Genomic DNA, 22,491 nt, shown 5'->3' with positions numbered 1-22,491 from the left:
CACGGACCGCGAGATCATGACCTGAGCTGAAGTCGGACGCTCAACCGACTGAGCCACCCAGGCACCCCGATTGTTTTACTTTCAATTGGGCTGGGCTTTCTACTAGAGTTACGCACATTAAAAACAAAAGCGCTATGCAAACTTTTAAAATTAATCACAAAACAACTAAGTGAAAATAATTGAGTTGTAAAGCACTCCAAGCAGTGGAAACACAACTGTTGTAACCTGCCAATTTGATAAATCCATAGCTAGGGGAGCCTGGGTGGCTCAGTTAAGCATCCAACTCTTGATTTCCGCTCAGGTCATGATCTCAAGGTTTGTGGGATTTAGCCCTGCACTGGTCTTTGCACTGACAGCATGGAGCCTGCTTGGGATTCTTTCTCACCCTCTCTCTCTGCCCCTCCCACACTCATATTCTCTCTCTCTCTCTCTCTCAAAATAAATAAAAAAAAAAAAGAAAAAGAAATCCATAGCTAAAATGTGGGGCTAAGAAATTTGGGTATGGGGGTAGGAGGTATAAAAACTATGAATCAGTGCTTAAAAATAAAAAGGAAATACAGTATTAGGTTGGGAAATATGTTTAAGAAGGAAACCTAGAGAGCAATGAAAATAGGAAAAGCAAATTGATACTAAAAGTATTTTAATACACAATTAATTTACACAGTCCATATGAAGCACTCACATTCTTACATATTCTCCTGGCTAAATAAAGCATTTAAAAACACTCCAGAATTTGAGAATTTAATATCACCTGTTAACACATACAAACCACTGAATGGTCAGAACATTTTTATCTAACCATATATATTTTCAGTGACTTTCAAGTTGGTGCATTTTCCCTAAATATATCTAATTTAAATAAAAATGAAACTAAACAAGAAACCAAAAACTAGACAATTTGTTTTACGAGTCAATTAACATCTATATGGCTTTACAATGTTAAGTGTTATATTAAAACTGGCAGGCACAGGATATAATACAGTGTTCCCAATGCTGAGAAATTTGGAGGAATTAAAAAGCAAATGGTAGCATTCCAGTAGATAGTAATACAAATTTCAAATCTAACCTTAAGTTTGCTGAGGCAAAAGACACATTGCAATCTGAAGCATTATGATTGAACATTTACACTAGAATTTATCTCCAAACCTTCTGGAAGTCATCACTGCTGATTAAATTCTTAAAGAAGTTCAGTATTGTGAAACTCTTTGCTCAGTTTTTCCTAATACAAATTCTATATCCCCATGGGTAAAATAAAAGTATTTTTTAGTTGATTTATCTTCATTATTTACTTTTAATAAAAATAAAGGTTGAATAACTAATACAACAGTAATTTTAAAAATACAAAACAAACTGTTATAGTTTATTTAATACAATGTTTAACTATAAAAGTTGATAGTTTCAGAGTTTAAATTCTGTAAAATGCAGTTTGCAGAAAACAGTTTTAACAGTTACTAGACTAATGATAAGAGAAGCAGCATTTTGAAACTAATTATACAATGTGACAACAGCTTTATTCCTAAATTTCATTAAAAAAATATACATCACAGTGACTTCTGAGCTAGGAAAAGAAGTGCATTAACTTCATTTAAGTTTTTCCCTTCCACAAAGAGAGCAGCCACAACTTTTAACATCTCCACATACAAATACCCAATTCGTTTATCAATCCTTCAAAGTACTAGAAACACACAAAAGAGAAACAAAATATACAGCATAGGCTTTTGGTAACACAGGAATTTGCTTTAAAAAAAAAAAAAAAGCAGAAACACAAATTAATCCCACCACTTCCTCCACCTAAAAACAACACCCCTCAACAACTCCCTTCTCCAACCCTGCTGGTTTTTAATTTATGTGATTTTTCAGTATTTACATCTTGTGTCACACCACAGGCCAGAATTTGCATTTGTCTGAATCCTTTCAAGGCAGTTGGGAAACCCACTATGGGCAGGTGTCAGCCAATGCAGTTTATTCCTGGAGTTTATTACTTTTTAAAACAAGTATTTGTAACAAAACGTATCTTTTCGCAATAAGGTTATAAATCTACAATCCTTGGAGAGTTTATTCAACTGTAAATGTATGAATACTAAATTGAATAATTACAGTACACATGACCAAAAGGAGACAGAAAAATACCCATTTTATGTTTCTTTATAACAACCAACTGTATATGGTATATATTTAAAGTACCTTCCAGTGAAGGTAAAGGGAACAAGTTTCTGTAGAAATTTACTATAAAAGGTTCAAAGTGTGATGAAAAAACCCTGCCACCTGGAGTAAAGCACAATGAGCTACTAAAAAAATTAAAAAAGAAAAAAAGAAAAAAAACTTGTTCCATATACCAACTTGAAAACAAATCAGAATTGTCCATTAATATCACTACTCAAAATACTGGAAACCCAATGTGTTCCTGTCCATAATATTAAGAAATATTTACTTTTCAGTTTAATATCTTTCACTGGGTACAAGAATCAAAGGCCATTCAGCAAAGCCAATATGAATCAGTATCACACTTGTGCAAAGACAGATTTAGCAAATTTTTTGAAATTTCTGTGAAGGCTTTAAGAAATTCTATTAGAACGTACAATACTCTATGAACTCATTAACTGTAGAGTAATTTAAAAATATTTTAATGCAACCCAGTAGATTCTTTACATTAACATTAATCTCTCTGTAGTGTCAATTTCTGTGGCAGATGGTTAACCCAAAATAGAATGATATAATCATAAAAACATTCTCAGATATCGCCAAACAATAAAATAAACCAATTAAATATCTTTAGCGAATATGAAGTTAAAGATAATTGGAGGTAAATCATAAGCTCAGACATAACTATAAAATCAATCTGACAGGAAAGAAAGAGCCGGCTTTCAGGAAGGAGTATATTCAAAGTAAAAGCTAAAGGTGCCACAACTATTAAAAATGTAATGAAAGGACTGTTTGAGCTATGTGCTATTCAGATGCAAAGGCAGACTTGAGGTACAGTTAATGCTGTTTAATTATTTTCTAAATATTTTTTATATTCGGAAAATAAAATCTGATTGTCATCTCTCATTTCAATTTCTTTACCGTTATCTATTCTACTGTAAAAACAGTTTTTAAACGTCTATCGATCTTAGCACAGAGTTGCTCTTTTGATAATCAGGAGAATATTACTTTCAGAAATTTGAATTCTTCCCCTTATGGTTACTGGTCTGTAATTTTTAGTAGATAAAGCTCTGGAATCAGACAACATTAAGTATTTTTACTTAGCATGGGTTTATTGTTGTTATTAGAAATCCTTTCTTAAATAGCACCACCTTTCTTGAAGCTCAAATAGTTTATAACAAATTTTAAAAATGCAACTTACTGAATTTTAAGATAACTAGTTTAAAATATGTAACAGATTATATAGCTTGGAACTCAAGATTAAATCATCCCTAACTAAGATAGGGTTTGTGGTCTAAGTCTCTAAGGAATCAATCACCCCAGATTATCATAAATATCTATTACCATTATCATCAGGAAAATAAATTTAAAAAGACTCCACTGTGGAAATTTGCTTCAAGATAGTCCAAACAATTTTATAATCATTACCTACTATTCTTTATACAAACAGCTACCACAATGCCAAATGTGTCATTACTGTATTAATCGATATGGAAAGTATTATGTTAAGCACTGTTTTGCTCAGTACAAACAGCACTGAGTTAGTTACTGGGTTTTCCAAGAAGCTACCTTGGTTAAGAGGTGACACTACATTGACAAATATTAAAGTACAAAACACTCTAAAGGCTACTATTAATTGGAATTCTGAAATTTCTTCTCAAATGAGGCAGGTTTTGTGTTTGCTGGATGTTCAATATTTTATTTAGAAGAGAAAATACAGGAAAAAAGGCCACACATCACAAAAATAGCAATATACAACACACAAAAATTCTAAATGGACTTTGGGTATCTTTATTGTTTAACTCTGTAAGCTATCAAATTTTGCAACTTTCTACTCTACTCTATGTGGCAATGTTACACATGCCAAGCTAAAATAATGTTAACAATAATGGTATAAAGCCATCTGAATAGAAAGAAACCAGAGTCATAAACATGCTATACCCTATTGTGATACATATATAGAAAAGATGCATTTTCTTGCCATTTGAAACTCACAGCTATGAGATTTAGAGAAGCCAGCTCAAGTTAAAAAAACAAAACCAAAACAACAACCATGCAGAGCTATCACTCAACTCTATATAGATCAGTGGCCAAAAGAGAAATCTTGGAAGTTAATATGTCAATACTAACAATTTTTAGAATCTGTCTAACTTAAAAGACCTGCACAAGTGGTATATTTTAGTGAGTAAAGTATCCTCATTTTAGAGAAGGGTAATGATAATAAAAATAGAACAGTGTTCCCCAAAGCAAAAGTTTCATCTCTTCAGATCAAAAGCAACATACAACTGAGAATTACAATCTCATCTTCTAAGGTAAGTTCTTGTCAAATGCTGTATAACAGCAAGTCAAACTCAATCAGTACATCAACTGAAAAAAAGTACTCAACTATTTTTGTAGACAGTTCAGTAAAACAAAACTTGGTAGGAAAAATATTAGTATGAATCAAGCTATGAATGAAATTAAAAAGAACATAGGAAGTGCAATATAAATATTTTAAAGCACAAATCACTAAAAAATCCAAAGTGATGACTTAAGATCTCAAGTTATTAGGATCCTACTTTTCTGTGTAATTAAAAGCTGTTGTGCTGCTGCAAGCCTCTATTACAAATGCAGTCAGAAAATCTACACAAGATTTCTTCTATCTAGTGGCTTCTAAAGTTACTTTAAACATGAGAAACACAAGCTTATGTAACAATGTATTCCAACAATCAGTTACCCTTGTTTTGAACTGGCTGATCACACAAACTGGGATGTAGAAAAGCGTATTTGCTATTACTGGCTGATTGTTGCAACACAAAAATGCATACATGAAATAGTTAAACACAGCACACAGTATTACACCAAAATGTTTTTCTCATTTCAAGTTTATTAAAACTTTAGCAGTACAAATTATCCAGGTTGCAGATTATCAAAAGATCAACTCAATAAAGTCCACATTAAAAAAAAAAAAAAAAAAAAAGACAAACATAAAACCCAAAAACAATGAAAAGAGGGAAACAACATAAAGGAGATTCATCAGCAAGTCTTTAAAACTTAAAATTTGAGACAGAATGGAAATAAGAAGTTTACACAACTCACTCATCCACTTTTATCTTCATCTGTTCCAGGGCTTGATTCATGATCAAATTTTTTATTTTTATCATGTATGTGGTCATTTTCTTGACTCTTTGATTTTTGGTTTTCTTTTTCCACTGAGGACCTGGTCTTCTCATCCTCCTTATTTTTCAATGTGGAGAACTTTAATTCATTGTCCTGACTACTGTGTTTTATTTTTGAGAATGGACTTTGATCTCTATCAGCCTTTTTTTCCCTATTATTATTTGAGCTATTATGATCACGATTTTTAGAGTACATTCTCTTCTCACCCTCAGAATTTTCTTTTCTGTGTGAACTTTTACTTTCTTGGTTTCTATATTTTTCTTTGTTTCTGCTTTGACTTTCTTCTCTCTCTGAACTTCGTGAATCTCTCCTCCGCCTCCTCCTATCTTTACTTCTCGATCTTCCTGGTGTTGCTCTTCTCTCTCGGCTTCGGGACCTTCCTCTTCTCCTGTACTCTTGCTCCCTGTATCTATGGTACTCCTTGCTCCTGCTGCGATCTCGGTCATGGCTTCTAGATCGCACTCTTCTGCTCCTGTCCCTACTTCTGCTTCGGTCTCTTGTTCTACTATTGTAACTGTGTTTGCCTTTAGTGACATCACGTTCTCTACTCCTAGACTGTGCACGTCTATCTTTTTCCTTACTTTTATTATGATCATGCTCATTACTTTTTGATTCTAACTGTTTAGATTTCTCTTTACTTCTACTTCTTTCCTGATCTTTTCCTTTAGAATCGCACTTTTCTTTTTCTTTAACAATCTCATGATCCCTTTCTTTACTCCTTGACCTCATCCTCTTTTCTTCATGTCTATTATGCTTTGTGTCTCTTTCTTTACTCTTTGATTTCTCTTTGCTCTTACTCCTACTTTTAGATTTGGCCCGTTTCTTCACTTTGTTTTTATTATATTTATCATCTTTTTCTGAATTTCTTCTGATGTCTCTCTCCTTACTGTTAGATTTATGGTCTTTAACTTTCTTTTCCTTTTCATTTTTTCTGTTTGGACTCTCAGACACATGCCTGTGATCAGTTATTTTTTTCTCTTTTACTCTAACTGGGCTTCTTTGATTTTCTTTTAGTTCATTTAATTCACTCCTAAAAATGAGAAAAAAAGTTTTTTGGAAGTTTTATTAGAAAAGGGATGGTGTCCATTATTAGCTAAAATGGTATTCTATTTTCCTTTAAATATTCAGAAATAAATGAAATGGCTATAAGTAAAACTTTATGCATAAGAGTTAAAAATACTTGTCACTACATTTGAAATAATATAGTTAAATCTTACTTATCCCCTTTGATCCATCTTTCACCACTTGATACCCTCATTCTTTGTGCTCTCTGCATCTCTTGCCTCCAATGTGGAGGAGTCTCACTACGTCTGAAACGATCCCTTGATCTGGATCTAGAAGGAGTTCGGTAACGCTTAAGAAAATAAAAAGGGAAAAAAATTAACATATAAAAATATAAAAGCACTGCAATAATACCTGAAGCATATACATTTCTAGGTTCAAGTAAAATGTCTGGTATTTCTTATACCCTCTATAATAACTAAAATTTCCTAATTTTCAGGTATGAAACCAGTGAGGTGAAAATACTTTAAACACTCATACTGTAAATTCCCAATAAAAAGCATTAGCCACACAAACTCTAGCCACTTATGTCCTCTCTGTAGAACTGTCCTATTTAAGTGATACTACTATCAAGTAGTACCCTTACAAGTAGAACCCTTACAAGTTGCCAAGTTCCAATTTGGAAATATATATTCTTGATGTGTCAAAGCAAACATTTCCCATATTATGAGAAAAACTGAGTAAATGCATTGATGTCCATTTATTCCACCAATATTTACTCAGCTCTTAGAATGGCCAACTGCTCTACCATGTATTGAGGAAACTTTAGTGAGCCAAGACATATCTGGATTTTGGTCTTTTAGAAGTTGTATTCTACAAGGCTAGGAAACCCACAGACAGATATATAATCACAGATACTAATAAGCATAAATGCAGCTATAATTAGAATCGGTGTAAAAGAAGTACAAGGTGCTCACAGAATATGTAACAGAGAGATCTGGCTTAGTACAGGGAAAGTTAAATATAACTTAAAAAGCTGAAAACTAACATGTATGAGGTATGAGAAGTTACAAAGGCAAGGGTAATGAAAAGGAAGTAAAAGTGAGAATGGATGGGTAAGGAAGAACATGTGAAGCATGAAAAATATGATATTTGAAGGTTCTGAGACAGGAAAAATAGCATTTGTTAGAAATGATCACAAGATAGATCAGTATGGCTAAAGATAAAAACTGTAAGGGAAAGTAGTACTCGAGAGCACTGATAAGGTAAGCAAGGGCTAGATTTTGTGAGGTCTCATAGGCCATGGTAAAAATTGTAGATTTACCCTGAGATCAATGGCAAAGGAGTGATATAATCAGATTTTCATTTTTAAATGACTATTCTGGATGCTGTTTAGATAAAGAATTGTTATCAGTGATTCTCCAAATGTGATCTAGGGATCCCAAGACTCAGGGGATCTGTGAAGTCAAAACTATTTTCATCAGTGAATCATGTTACTTGCCTTTTTCACTTTTGTTCTTTCATTATCGTACAGGGGAGTTTTTCAGACTACCCGACATTTTAGTATCTTTGCTTTCATTGCTAATGGAATGTGTGCTTATACATTTCTACATTTTTAATAGTTCTTGGTTTTAATTTCTAAAACAGTAAATATAGATAGATATAATCCACATTACAAAATCTTTGGGTCCAAGACCCTAAGACAAAGAAGTTTGGGAGCTGCCATGAGAACAGTTAGAAGGCCACTTACAGTTCAGAGAATATACAAAGGTAAACTAAATTAAGGTGTGGGAGTAGAGCTTGAGAGAAACAGATGGATTTCAAAGTATTGAGAAGGTTGACCTGACAGGATTTGGTGATGGACAGCAGAGAAATGAAATCATTCTTGGGCTTTAAGTAACTACACAGGAGGTGGTATCTGTCACCCGGAACACGAACCTAAAGGAGAATTATGCCTAAAGAGGAACTGTTTATGCTCAGGATTATATATGCAGAGTTTGAGGTGTTTGTGAGGCAACTGGCCAGCTGTCAGATAAACCCTGGTACCAGAAGAGCAAATGAGAATTATCAATATATGGTAGCCACTGAAGCCATGAGAGCGATGAGACCACCAAGGAGCAGGTGCACAACGAAAAGAGTTGGAACCCACGATACTACACTATGAAAGGCTAGCTATTGAAGTATGAACTGGCATTGGAAATTCAAAACAGATTGGCCAGAGACAGAAAGAAAATACGATGGAAGCAAAGGGCAAGAGTATTACAAGGAGGGAGATTAAGTGAGACAAAGACTGAAAGGACTTGCTGGATTTTGTGACATGTAGCTGACCATATAGCAAGTGCTATTTTCAACAGAACAGTAGAAGACAAACTGAAACAGTTTAGGAAGCAGGAAATGAGTAGGAAGTGAAGAAATAATAAACCAAATATAGCTCGGTTTCTAAAAAGTTTTGAAAACACAAGATATTTAAATTGATAGGGAGGATCCAGTAAAGAGAAAGAGAATGAGATATAAGAACCAGGTTAATTTTTATGAATTTTTAACAAGATTAGCAATACAGTGGTCAGGAAGTAACACGGGGGCACAAAACATTGACTTCATTTTACACTGTGTACATGTAAAATCTATTAATATCCCATGCATTTTCAGTTTAGAAATACCAATATAAAGAAGTTACTATAAAAAGAGAATATATAATTGAATATCCATATCTACTCTAAATTTTAGTTACTTATGTACAAATCAGTATTTAAGAAACATTCGAAAATTATGATAAATGCCCATATTATCAAGATTTTTGGGAAAAGAATCACCTACCCTTGGTCCTCTTCCTTTAATTTTCCTGCCAGACCTAGTAACTAAAAGTCGCCTCTGGTATGAAGCAGGCTGGGAGTTAGGTGGATTACTAGAAGGAAGCAAGGGAAAAATTAAAACATACAATTTTATAAAAATGAATCTAGAAAATTTGGCTTTATGGATCTAAACTAATTTAAAAACTTAAAAATCAGTAGTTCTCAACCAGGAATGTTATCAATTCCTAGTAGGTATCTGGAAAAGTATGGAAGCATTTTTCAACTGTCAATGACTAGACAGTGCTACTGGTACTTAGAGCCACGAGTCAGGAATGCTAAAGTCTTATAGTGCACGAGGATGAAGAACTAACTATTCTGCCCGCAAATGCCAGCTGTGTGCTGAGAAACACTGCTATATAACCATTTTTAAGATGAAATAAACTTGACAGTGTTAAGGAAAATCAACACAAGAGTTCATATAGCTCAGCATTGGTTGGATGCCACTGAGAGAACAATTTTAAAACTATCTTATTCCAAAGTAGCTTATAATCCCTTAAGCATTAAGCACTGTTAAAAGAACTACAGAGAAGAGTAATTAATGAGAAGTAAGCAGACACAAGCTGATGTGAATTAACAAAACATTTACACCATGGTTTAGTACCAAAGTTTACATCAAAAAGGGAAAACTGTTTTCAAAAAATAATGAGTTAATACTTAATTAGCATAAACAATACACATATAAGTTATGTTTTGAAAAGTTGATTGTAAAGTAGTTCAAACATTTTCTCAGCAATATTTATTTCCTTAAAAATATTCTTTCTTGGGGCGCCTGGGTGGCGCAGTCGGTTAAGCGTCCGACTTCAGCCAGGTCACGATCTCACGGTCCGTGAGTTCAAGCCCCGCGTTGGGCTCTGGGCTGATGGCTCAGAGCCTGGAGCCTGTTTCCGATTCTGTGTCTCCCTCTCTCTCTGCCCCTCCCCCGTTCATGCTCTGTCTCTCTCTGTCCCAAAAATAAATAAAAACGTTGAAAAAAAAAAAAATTAAAAAAAAAAATATTCTTTAACACTTGAGGAAAAATTAACTCAATCCAATCCATCAAAATTACCTCAAGTTTCACACAACTAAAACTTTTTTTTTTACACTAAGACTTATTTTTATATTTTTACTCTAGTGTGAAAGTATAGGGGAGATACTCTGAATTTTATTACTTTTATAATAACAAATTTCTAGTCATAAATAAGAAAAAGGTCTCAATCTTTTTTGTTTTTGTACATAATTATTAAAATGATTTATAAAGAATCAAAAAGCCTACTAATACTAATTACATGAATTTATGGAGAAAAATCTTCAAAGAAGTTCTATATGGTATCAATTTTCATTACTAGAATACTATAAATTAGACATGGAAAACAGCCTTTTGCCCTATTAAAGGTTCTTACTTTTTTAAAAGTAAAGTTTAATATATTCAAATAACACCGTAAGCTTGTTTTAAATGGAATTGGTTTGAAGTGGAATTGGTACACATCTTTTTGGTATCTGCACTGCTTACTTTTTAAAAAGTAACTTTTTACTCAAAATCTGTTTGAATTAAGTTAGTTTATCTTATCAGCTATGTAGTTATTAGCAAAAAGGACCTTTGTTAGCATTATCCTATTAAAAATATTTCAATGTTGGGACAAGGTCACCAATTAAATCTTGTTTAAAGTAAGACTTAAAAAAAAGTTCGATTATGAAGAGTGCAGGGCACTCTATAAGATATACACATTCACATACCACTCTCTCTCTCTCTCCCTTTCTCTGTTTTTCCTTTCTTTTTCATCCGCTTTAGGGGGACTTTTTCTCATTAGGAATCGATTTTCAGGTATAGGAGGGATCTCTTCTGGACGGACAGTAGACTGCGGTTGTGCTTCAAGATTTTCAGTCTCACTTTCGCTAGATGCGCTTAACAGAAAACACACAAAACAAATTCCATTTGGTTATTATGCACTTATCCCAAATTTCCAACTGTTGGGATTTCTTTCCTTTTTAAGAAGTCACAATACATATGCCATCCTGCCCCCAACTGCAAAGATTCAATTACAAAGGGAAAAATCCTCCTTCATTCCTCTCATAAACCAACCCAAAACCCAAACCAACTGTTTCCATTATCACATTCTCAGAAAGTATTTTCCAATAAAATGGTTCTAAAATATGGAACTCCATTGGCACTATACTCTGATAAATTTAAAAGTTAAAAATGTAGGTAAAGAAATTAATTGCTTTAAAAGCAAAACATATTAAGACATGTTTTAGTACAAACATATATTATTTCAGACAAAACAGAAAAGAAAGTAAATGCGCTGACATTATTTGCTTTTACTCTTGTGCTATCATAGCAACAAAAGAAATAAAGGACTAAAAAAGCAAGACAGATTGTTACAAACAATAAAGACAATAATCACCGGTGTCCTGCAATTCTCACTAATCCTCTATTCCTCCTATAAAACATAAACCTATGAACCCAAAAGATCATTTCACTAAGTTCAGAGAAACAACTGAATTGAATGGTTTTACTGAAAATGGAAATGAATGTACCTAAATTTAATCTATAGACTATAGAATCAAAATGGTCTTACACTTGGGGCACGTGCGTGGCTCAGTCGGCTAAGCGTCCAAACTTTAGCTCGGGTCATGATCTTGCAGCTCATGGGTTCAAGCTCTACGTTGGGCTCTGTGCTGACAGCTCAGAGCCTCCTTCGGATTCTTGTCTCCCTCTCTCTTTGACCCTCCCCTGCTTGCTCTCTCTCTCTCTCTCAAAAGTAATAAATATTTTTAAAGAATGGTCTTCTACTTCATGGTATGGAGTATTTCTCACTATTTTCATATTGCCAAATAATCGATCCAAAATCCCAATAGATTTACTTACAAACAGAAGGGAATAAGAATGTAAAGCCTGTATTATAAAAGTAAAGTTAAAACCTTTTCTTGCTTTTCTTTCGCTTCTTCTTTTCTTTCTTGTGTTTTCGGGAATTTTTCCTATGTTTCTTTTTTCTTTTTTTTGATTTCTCTTCAGAAGCACTTTCTGAATCAGAAGAATCAGAAGAGGACTGAGAATCACTTGAGCTATCTGAGTCACTAGATGAGGAGGATGATGATGATGATGACTTATGTCTTTTCTTTTCTTCTTTCTTAGCTTTAATAAAAAACAAAAAGGTTTTTGGTCAACACTTTTTAGACAGAAATTTAGATTTGCTGCAGATCCTCACTAAGTCCAGTACTTAACACTTAGCTCATCCAGCTATCTGAACTGAGGGGTACAGGAAAGGAGTCAAGATTTAGGGTTAGAATACAGGTCTCTGAATTCACAGATCAAAGTTGATCTACCACACTAAGGAACTGGAAAAATAACAGGTAGGTCTAAAACACTAATTTTAGGAAACATTTGAAGGATTGTTTCTAAAAAGCATAGAATTATTTAAGAGTCCAAGATTCTAATCTTCTTGTGGTTTTTTACTTTTTATCTTATTACCAAGATTAGAGGTAGAACTGTAGAAGAGAAATAACACATACAAAAAAATATTCCACACAATGTGGAAAATAAGAAACATGACTCTGCTGACATTGGCTGGTTTCAATGCCTGAGCATTCCTCTAATGATTAAGAAATTTAGCTTAGTTGAAGAGCAGACTTAGCATAGAGGGCAGTCATTTACCAATGGTTAATAACTAGGATTTGGTGTCTCTACAAAAAGTAATTTCAAATTGAAATTTTATTTGAATTGAAATGGATTCCCAAACTCAACGCTTTAAGGACTAGGCACCTTAACATAAATAAGTGAAGTTAACCAGGTGTGCTACAACAAGAACTGGGTAAATATAGACAAACCGAATAGAGTTTGACTCCTCTAAAGGTATTCTAATTCAAACCACGGTGGACTTAAAGTGAAATCAGGCCAAAGATGGGACAACATCAATATATGGAGAACTATAATAAACTGGAACACATCAAACATATTAGAATCCATCAGTTCATATTGGTAAATAAAATATAAAGCATTTACTTGTTTTTCCTTATATAAACTGTGCCACAGGCTAAACAAACAGTAGATGCTCTTTATCACAAGTTTTCCAAAGAATAAATGAAGCAGGAATTTGCCTCTAACTACAAAGTTATATGAAATGGATAAAAAAACATTACATAACAAAGATGCAATCAGTATAATCCATTGTGTGCAGTAATGGGAAACACTACAGGATAAATGACCTAGCTTGTACAACAAAAAATCTCAAGGAAACATAAAGGAGATGGTAGAGGGAATCTATTAAAAACAAAATTAAAAGAATTACAACCCCCATGTCTGAACCTTACTTGGATTCAAACTCAAATATTAAAAAAAATAACATTAATGAAATAATTAGAAATTTGAACAGTCAGGAATATTTAGAAATATAGATAGGTGTATGTGTGTATGTGTATACCTATGACCACAATTTTTTTTAAAGAATAATTTTATGGATCAAATAATGAAAAAATTATTGATTAAATGTTATGCCTAGAATTTGCTTTAAAGTACCAAAGGGAGGGGTTCGTGGGTGGCTCAGTCAGTTAAGCACACAACTTCAGCTCAGGTCATGATCTCGCGGTCTGTGGGTTCAAGCCTTGCGTCAGGTTCTGTGCTGACAGCTCACAGCCTGGAGCCTGCTTCGGATTCTGTTTCCCTCTCTCAATGCCCCTCACTGGCTCGCTTGCACACACATGCTCTCTCTCAAAAATAAACAAACATTAAAAAAAAATTTTTTTTTTTAAATAACAAAGGGAGAAATGACCAGGATATAAGTAAAATGAGGTTGGCCATGACTTAATTGTTGAAGGTGGGTAAATGAACACTGTTGTTTGGTTATAGTACTTCAACCGTTTTGTATATGTTAATATTTTCCATGATAAAAAAATATCAGAGGACAAAGAAAACACATCTTTGGACTACTGGTTGTTTATAGACCTTAACTGAAAGGGTTAACTGCTGGTTTATAACTTTTCCTTTAGCCTCAGGAACACCTGAGGCACAAGTGCCATATCATTCTTGAAACCCTTAACTCAGAATTTATAGGAGTGTACTAATTCCAAGATAAATGACAACCGGTCTGAAATTACTATGTCCTTTACCAAGGACTTGCAGTTCACTGCCAAAATAATTTTTCCAGTACCAATGAATGCTAACACATTGGAGTATGGGTACAAGGTATAAAAGGTGAAGGGACACCAGGTAATGGTTTCATCACACAGTCATGTTCCTCTGGATCATGAAAATAACAAGTGTGAGATGCCTGGGACATACACAAGCTCTGCCTGGAAATCATGAGATCTCCACTATGTTGTTGCTGTATAAACTGTTCTGTTTCCTGTCCGGTGTATCTTTTTAACTTTTCATTTTCTGAAAAGTTTGAGAGACAGAGTGCAAGCAGGGGAGGGGCAAAGAAAGAGGGAGACACAGATTTTGAAGCAGGCTCCAGGCTCTGAGCTGTCAGCACACAGCTCAACGTGGAGCCCAAACCTATGAGCTGTGAGATCATGACATGAGCCAAAGTTTGCTGCCAAACTGACTGAGCCACCCAGGCGCCCTTGGTATTATCCTTTCTTAAAGGAAAATAAACTTAGTGCTGAATGAAGTCTATTTTGTCTCATGAGTTCAATCGTTAACCTGAAGCCAAGACTACTACTGTTGAGGCAGAATAGGTATCTTTTAAACATGTATAAACTGAAACATCTACTTATATATACTACAAACCTGAGAGATGGGTAGGTGGCCACGGGTAATCAAACTTAAAACAACTGAAGGAATAAATTAATAATAAGTAACTCTAAATAAAAATTTAAGAGCACATAATAGGCAAGCAAAATAAAAATATCCCATATAAATACAGTAATGCTTTAATTGATTACCATGATTACTAGCTCCAACCTATATTTTGCAATGAGATTCTTTCCTATGAGAAATATACTGCAGTTGGTTTAACAAACAAGCCTATTCTCCCCACCAAATGTACTGAATATATTTCAAATAACCATTATTTAGTTCACACATGACTTTTCAAGAAAACATCTGAGCGAAGCAAGATATCACAACAATACGAAATGCCGGAACTATTTGGATGGTAATATAATCTGCCTGAATACCAGATGACATCTACTATACAAGGAAAATAAACTGTGTTTTAGGAAAAATGCCCTGGAAGAAAACTTAGAAAGCTCTAAGGTTAAAAAGGTGTCCTCTTCTGATGTTTGTCAATATTACTTTTTAAGTGAAATTTAGTTTACATGTCCCTTTCCTATGATCTGCTCAGAAAAGGAGAGAAAATGACTGAGAAAGAAATGGCAAGTTAAAGAGTAAAAAGGCAAAAAATAGAGACATGACAAAATCAGTATTAGTTCTAACAAAATGTATCCGGATTCTTAAAATCTGTGTTAAAACTAAAATAAAAATATGATTTAGGCACATTGAGAATCTGACTGAAACTTTATCCTTCTCAGATCAGTAAGTACAGATGACCAAACCCCTGTACAGTCAAAAATCCACATGTAATTTTTGACTCCACAAAAACTTAACTGCAAACAGCCTGTTCGAGTAACATATTTTGTATGTTAATGGATTATATACTGTATTCCTAAAATAAGCTAGAGAAAAATATTAAGAAAACTGTAAGGAAAGAAAACACATTTACAGTACTGCACTGTATTTATATATTAAAAAAAAATCATGTATAAGTGGAACCATGCAGTTCAAACATGTGTGTTCACAGGTCAACCATATGTTTAACTGAACAGTATATAGATCTATACTCACCATGATGCCACGATACAAAGATAAAGAATAGTAGAGTTTATGGGGAAATTCCATAATAAACTCATAAGACATGCACCTTCCCTCACAGAGTTTAGAATCTATTTAGAAAATAAGACCAAGAAGGGTGCACTCAATAGCAAACAGCATCAGAAAATATACACGTAAGTACTAAGTGTTCTAAAAACTCTTGACTATAGGGGCACCTGGGTTGAGTGTCCAATTTCGGCTGAGGTCATGATCTCATGGTTTGGGGGTTTGAGCCCCATGTCAGGCTCTGTGCTAACAGCTCAGAGCCTGGAGCCTGCTTCAGATTCTCTGTCTCCCTCTCTCTCTGCCCGTCTCCTGCTTGCACTCTGTCTCTCTCTCTCAAAAATAAACATTAAAAAATGTATATATATAAAAAAAAGAAACTGACTATAAATTGTATATATAGGGATTTAGAAGACAGTATAGTCAATAAGGAAAAGAGTAAAGTAGAAAGGCTTTGAAGAATTACAGTCAGTTCCACTGTTATACAACCTATGTATTCCTATAAATCACTGTGCTATATATGAAAAATTGCACAAGAAAAACCACATGGCTTGTGGGAAAAATGGGGAAAGGGGTGCAAAATTCAAACTTCATCAGTGATACATAAAAAAGAATAAGAAACTAATAAAAATAGCAGCAGAGTTTTACACATGTTAAATGGTTAAGAAATACATAAATATGTGGGAACGCAAACTGGTGCAGCCAGTCTGGAAAACAGTATGGAGGTTCCTCAAAAAACTAAAAATAGAACTACCCTATAATCCAGTAATTCCACTACTGGGTATTTACCCAAAGAATATAAAAAGACAAATTCAAAAAGATATATGCACCCCTGTTTACTGCATCATTATTTACCATAGTGAAATTATGGAAGCTGCCCCCACTGATAGATGAATGGATAAAGATGTGGTATATGCACAATGGAATATTACTCAGCCATAAAAAAAAAGAATGAAAACTTTTCATCTGCAACAACATGGATGGATCTAGAGGATATTAATACTAAGTAAAGTAAGACAGTCAGTGAAAGACAAATACATATAATTTCACTCACGTGGAATTTAAGAAACAAAACAACGAACAAAGAAAAAAGAGACAAACCAAAAAACCCCTTATAAGACTATAGAGAACAAACTGATAGTTACCAGAGTGGGACAGGATGGCTGAAATAGGTGAAAAGGATTAAGAGTACACTTATCATGATGAGTACTGAGTAATGTACAGAGTTGCTGAATCACTAAAACTAATTTATCAATCAATCAAATGGCGAAAGGAATTTCTCCAAATAGAAAGGAAATAACAGAAAGTGACTTGGAATTTCAAAAAGAAAAAACAATAGAATGAATAAAAGATAAGGGATAAAGGAATGATATCAGTTCATATAAATGGTTCTTAAATTAAAAGATGTTAACATCAGGGATGCCTGGGTGGCTCAGCTGGTTAAGCAACTGACTCTTAATTTCAGCTCAGGTCATGATCTCAGTTTTGAGACTGAGCCCTACATTGGGGTCTGCACTGACAGCACAGAGCCTGCTTGGGATCCTCTTTCCCCACTTCTCTCTCTCCCCCTGCCCTGTTCTCTCTCTCAAGATAAATAAAACTTAAAAAACAAAACAAAACAAAACAAAACCCTAACCTATTTTAAGGCTGGTAAAGATTACAAGTTTGGCTGGGCCACCTGGGTGGCTTAGCTGGTTAAGCATCTTGACTTCGGCTCAGGTCATGATCTCACGGTTCATTGAGTCAAGTCCCATGTCAGGCTCTGTACTGACAGCTCAGAGCCTGGAGCCTGCTTTGGATTCTGTGTCTCCCGCTCTCTTTCTCTGCCCCTCCCCTTTTTGCGCTCTGTCTCCCTCACTCAAAAATAAACAAACATTAAAAAAGAAAAAAAGATTACACAGAATTCGGCAATACTTGGCTTTGCAAAGTATATAAGGGTAATTTATTTTCTAATGTTTATTTTTTTTGAGAGAGAGAGAGAGAGATAGCATGAGCAGGAGAGGGCAGAGAGAGGGAGACACAGAACCCAGAGCAGGCTCTAGATTCTGAGTTGTCTGCATAGAGCCTGACATGGGGCTCAAACTCACACACCATGAGATCATGACCTGAGCCAAAGTCAGACGATTAACCGAATGAGCCACCCAGGTGCCCCAGAAGGTAATTTATTTTCTTATATTCATTGGCAGTGTCTACCAAAATTACAAATGCATGACCCCTGTAGTCTATTAATTCCACTTTTAAGAATTTATTCTATGTGACCAAAATTCACATATAGACCGATATACAAAATGTGGGAATGAAAATTGATGGGCAGAGATTGGAAGAAGACTTTTCACTGACTGACTATCCTTTTTGGCCTCTAAATTTTCAACCAAATTAATATATTAAATGTTAAAAACTGTAGATATTTTAAAACTTCCAAGTATGACAATAATGGGATACTGCCAAAAACACAAACAAAAAACCCTACTACTTGCCTTACCACTTACACAAAATCTATTTCAAAGTATCTTTAACAAACATTTAAGTATCCTTAAGGTAAAAATGAAACACCACCTAAAGCAAAGCCACAATGCAAGTTAAAAATCATAATGGGATGAAAACGAATAACAAAGAATAACACTTTAAACTTGTGGGCCATTTCTGGATAGTTTTTTAGATTATGTGATTTGCTTATCACTATGTAAAAGAATTTCCTAAACCTACTCACTGACCTTTTTGGAGGGTGGGGTAGGGTACAGTGTGATGTTTTTTTTTTTTTTTAAACGTTTATTTTTGAGATAGAGAGAGACAGAGCATGAACGGGGGAGGGTCAGAGAGAGAGAGGGAGACACAGAATCTGAAACAGGCTCCAGGCTCTGAGCTGTCAGCACAGAGCCCGACGCGGGGCTTGAACTCACGAACGAACCGCGAGATCATGACCCGAGCAGAAGTCGGACGCTTAACCCACTGAGCCACCCAGGCGCCCCACAGTGTAATCTTATTAATTAGGTACTGATTCTACTAGTATGATAAAGTAAAACAAACTCCAGAACATTTTACTTGTAAAGATTTCAGGTTAAAAAAAAAAAAAAAAAAATGCTGCCTTATTCATTTTTATTTGAGATCTACAGATTTTATATCAATGAATTTCACATGAAACCTTTATATTGAAGGCAATTTCTAGGGCATCATCAAATAGGATAGAATAAAGAATAGAACTATTCCTAAAATAGGTCTCCTTTAGGTATTTTCATTTCACATTACTGGTCTCATCTCCTAGATAGTTTCTAAGTTTAACATCCCACTATCTTCCAGCACAAGTTCCATCACCACTGCTCCTAATTCCAGGTTAAGAACAATGAATGGGATCCTCTTACTATATAAATGAATCTCTGGTGTTCTTTACCGTCTCCTGAGTACAAGATTCACTGACTGTTTCCCCTATTGTTTTTTTTGTGCATTGCCAGGCAATGTTTCCTACCACATACAGGCAAAACTTCTACTCATACAACTATCTATTGTATATCCATCTGTAACTCAGCACTTGTGTTTCTGTAATATAAAAATCTATGTAATATAGCAATGGCCCCATCTCTTATTGCATGGTCAAGGTGTGTACAGACCTCTCTTTTAACCTGAGGTCATGCCAACTCCTGAAAAATCAGTAAGCAGCTTGACTTAGGTAGTGGTTTCATTCTTTGGTGGTCTATGTTCCATCCTCCATTCTGTCCCTTGACAGCCTCTACAGAAATGCAGTTTTTATTAGCCTCCAGTGTTCCATTCCTACATGTGTTGGAAGGTTCTTCTTCTTAACTCTGAACCTCCTCAGGTATATTCAAATAGCTACAAAAAACGGAATTTCCAATTCTGCAACAGCAAAAGGGATAAAGGCCCAAGAAGATTGCCCAGACTCACCAAGACCATATACAGGTGGGCCCAGACAGTCAGAATTCTTCAGAAGTCTTTTTGTTTTCTTTCAGGAAGTTAGAAAAAGAAAAAAAAAAGATTCTGTATTTATTTCTTTTTAAACTGGGGTGTAAATCTCTCAAACAAGATTTTAAATATAATGATGAACACCACAGTGTTGCATAAAGCTTTCTGACTGTTTCCAATTTAAAGCTGTAAGGAGGCCATCAAACTTACAAATTGGATGTGAGACACAGCTCTGCCTAAAAAAAGATTATATAGATGCATGACAAAATCCATTCTGACCAATGTTCTGAATAGTAATTAAAGGACTGCAGGGTAATAGGTTCCAAACTTTGTGACCTCAAATATAAAGATCTTTTCATATTTCCACAGTATAGACCAGAACAGGGTAGGCATGGGAGTATGGCTTACAACACACTTGACCTTTACATGAACTCCTGGGCAGACACTAATAAAGGGCGAAATGTTCCCTCCCCACCTGCTAAAACTGATAAGGGCAAAGTATGCTTCCTTAGCAAGAGTTTGAGGGACACACAGTAGGACACTACATCAACTTTCAGCACAACTGTCTGGTCACAATGGCATCAGCAAAATTAGCATTTATTTCTACATGTGAAAATACATTATGAAGACAAATAACATACAAAAAGTGCACTCATTCACTTTCTCATTCTTTCAGCAATAATTCAAACACTGACCTTTTATTACTAAAAGAATGTTTACACCAAATTTATTAGAAAATCTATGCTTATGGTTTAAAATGTGCATTTTTATTACCCCAATTTCTTTCTAAATATATATACCACAGTATCCTTAACTTTTATAAGCAGAGAATATATCCTAACACAAGAGACCTTAAAGAGACACAAGAGACATAAAATGCAAGAAAAAACCCAAGTTTTTAGTAGAAAATAAAAGATAAAAATTTCCTAGATGATTTGAGAAGAAATAATGCCTTAAACGAAAATATTCCAATGATACTAACAGTCTTAAGGATTAAGTATCAGTATCAGGGTGTAAAATTTGCAAACATTAATTAGTTTTTGTTTTTTTTAATGTAAGATACTCAGTAACATCTCATTCTTCACTGGATCTTCACAAACACAAAACATATATTATACATGTTGTTTGTACATAAAGATAGACAGCCAGGCTTATGAATACCAGCAAGTTATATAAACAGTCCCATTATGAACTGCGGCATATTCCTGCAATGGTTTACAAAGTTTATATATATTTAATATGATAGAGAAGAAAATTATCAGAATCGAAGTGGAATACAGAAAACAGAAAATTAAAAATAAGCTTCTATGACTAGTTTGGGTGTTTTTAAATTAAAAGAAAACAAATGTGCCTATTTCTAAATGATACAAAGGAAATCAGTATACCTAAAACTTGAGAACAGAATGTTCTACTTAGGGCAATTCTGAAAAGAATGTTAAAGACTTTAATGAGTTAGCAAACATAACAGAAAAGGCTCTAAATCTGGACCCAGCAAGCTTGGGTTTGAAGCTTAGTTCCCTGCTGTGGTAAAAACCTTAATCTTCTTGACTATCCTCATCTGTAAAATGGGAGAAATTAGTACAGAGTTATTGTAAGGATCAGAATGGATTATAGGGGCACCTAGGTGGCTAAGCTGCTTAAGGGTCTGACTTGTGACTTTGGATCAGGTCATGATCTCACAGTTTGGTTGTGCGATGGAGCTCCGCGTGCATCTGTGCTTGACAGTATGGAGCCTTGGGATTGTCTGTCTCTCTCTCTCTCAAAAATAAATAAATTAAAAAAAAAAAAAAGAAAAGAAAAGATTATAGATGACTCTCACATTCGTTAAACATGAAAAACTAAGTATGGATACTATTCCCTAGACTAGTAAGAATAGGAAGAATATAGTCCATTTATTATTTTATTGTTTTCTACACAAGTAATCTCACCCCATTAATTTTAGTTACCCTAAAATTAATGGGGTGAGATTACTTGTGTAATCTCACAAGGACCCAATATTTGTCAAAAATAATGGCAGTTACGTATTTCACATATATAATATAAACACTTAAAACATTAAGTAAACAAAAAAATATTAAGTAAACAAAGTTCCATAATATCATACCAAACTATTGGTCATGTTAATTTCAAATGTTCTGGTCTAAGTAAAGAAGTTTCTCAAATATTCCAAATACTTCTGAATCTCAGTAGTGCATAAAGGGAAATAATTATTCCCTGAAGTTTCTTTATGTTATTCTCTTCAATTGTCATCGTCCCCCTCACTGTGTCTTTCTCTAGAAGAGTATTTATTTACCATGCTATTTATACAACTACAGTTAAAAAATAAAACAAAACAAAACCCCAAAACAAAGTGGAAGGAGAAGGATAAATTATAGCAAATTAACAAGAAGGGAAAATTAGAGGGGCACCTAGGTAGTTCAGTCGGTTAAGCGTCTGACTTTGGCTCAGGTCATGATCTTATGGTTTGTAAGTTCAAGCCCTGTGTTGGGCTCTGTACTGACAGCTCAGAGCCTGGAGCCTGCTTCGGATTCTGTGTCTCCCTCTCTCTCCGCCCCTCCCCCGCTCACACTGTGACTCCCCCCCCCCAAAGGTAAATAAACATTAATTTTTTTTTCTTAATGGGAAAACTAG

General features: G+C 34.5%; 1 protein-coding gene across 5 annotated transcripts in view; it reads right to left on the bottom strand.

Moving 5' to 3' along the window:
* Positions 1-623: 623 nt before the first annotated feature.
* Positions 624-22,491, bottom strand: part of PPIG (peptidylprolyl isomerase G) — a 45,336-nt gene continuing 23,468 nt past the window's right edge. For all 5 annotated transcript variants that reach the window (XM_086718844.1, XM_025933432.2, XM_086718843.1 and 2 more), the window contains 5 exons: positions 12,054-12,267; positions 10,869-11,036; positions 9,121-9,208; positions 6,519-6,655; positions 624-6,331 (listed from right to left, as the gene is read on the bottom strand). In XM_086718844.1, the coding sequence (XP_086574970.1) occupies positions 5,221-6,331; positions 6,519-6,655; positions 9,121-9,208; positions 10,869-11,036; positions 12,054-12,267 (1,718 nt within the window). In that variant the 3' untranslated portion in view covers positions 624-5,220. The remainder of the gene's footprint in view (positions 6,332-6,518; positions 6,656-9,120; positions 9,209-10,868; positions 11,037-12,053; positions 12,268-22,491) is intronic.

This window comes from Puma concolor, chromosome C1, assembly GCF_028749965.1.
Source record: "Puma concolor isolate L17-30 chromosome C1, mPumCon1.1.hap2, whole genome shotgun sequence".
In the NCBI taxonomy this organism is placed as follows: domain Eukaryota; kingdom Metazoa; phylum Chordata; class Mammalia; order Carnivora; family Felidae; genus Puma; species Puma concolor.
Note: the sequence above shows the minus strand (reverse complement) of the source record. Positions and strands in the feature narration are given on the sequence as shown.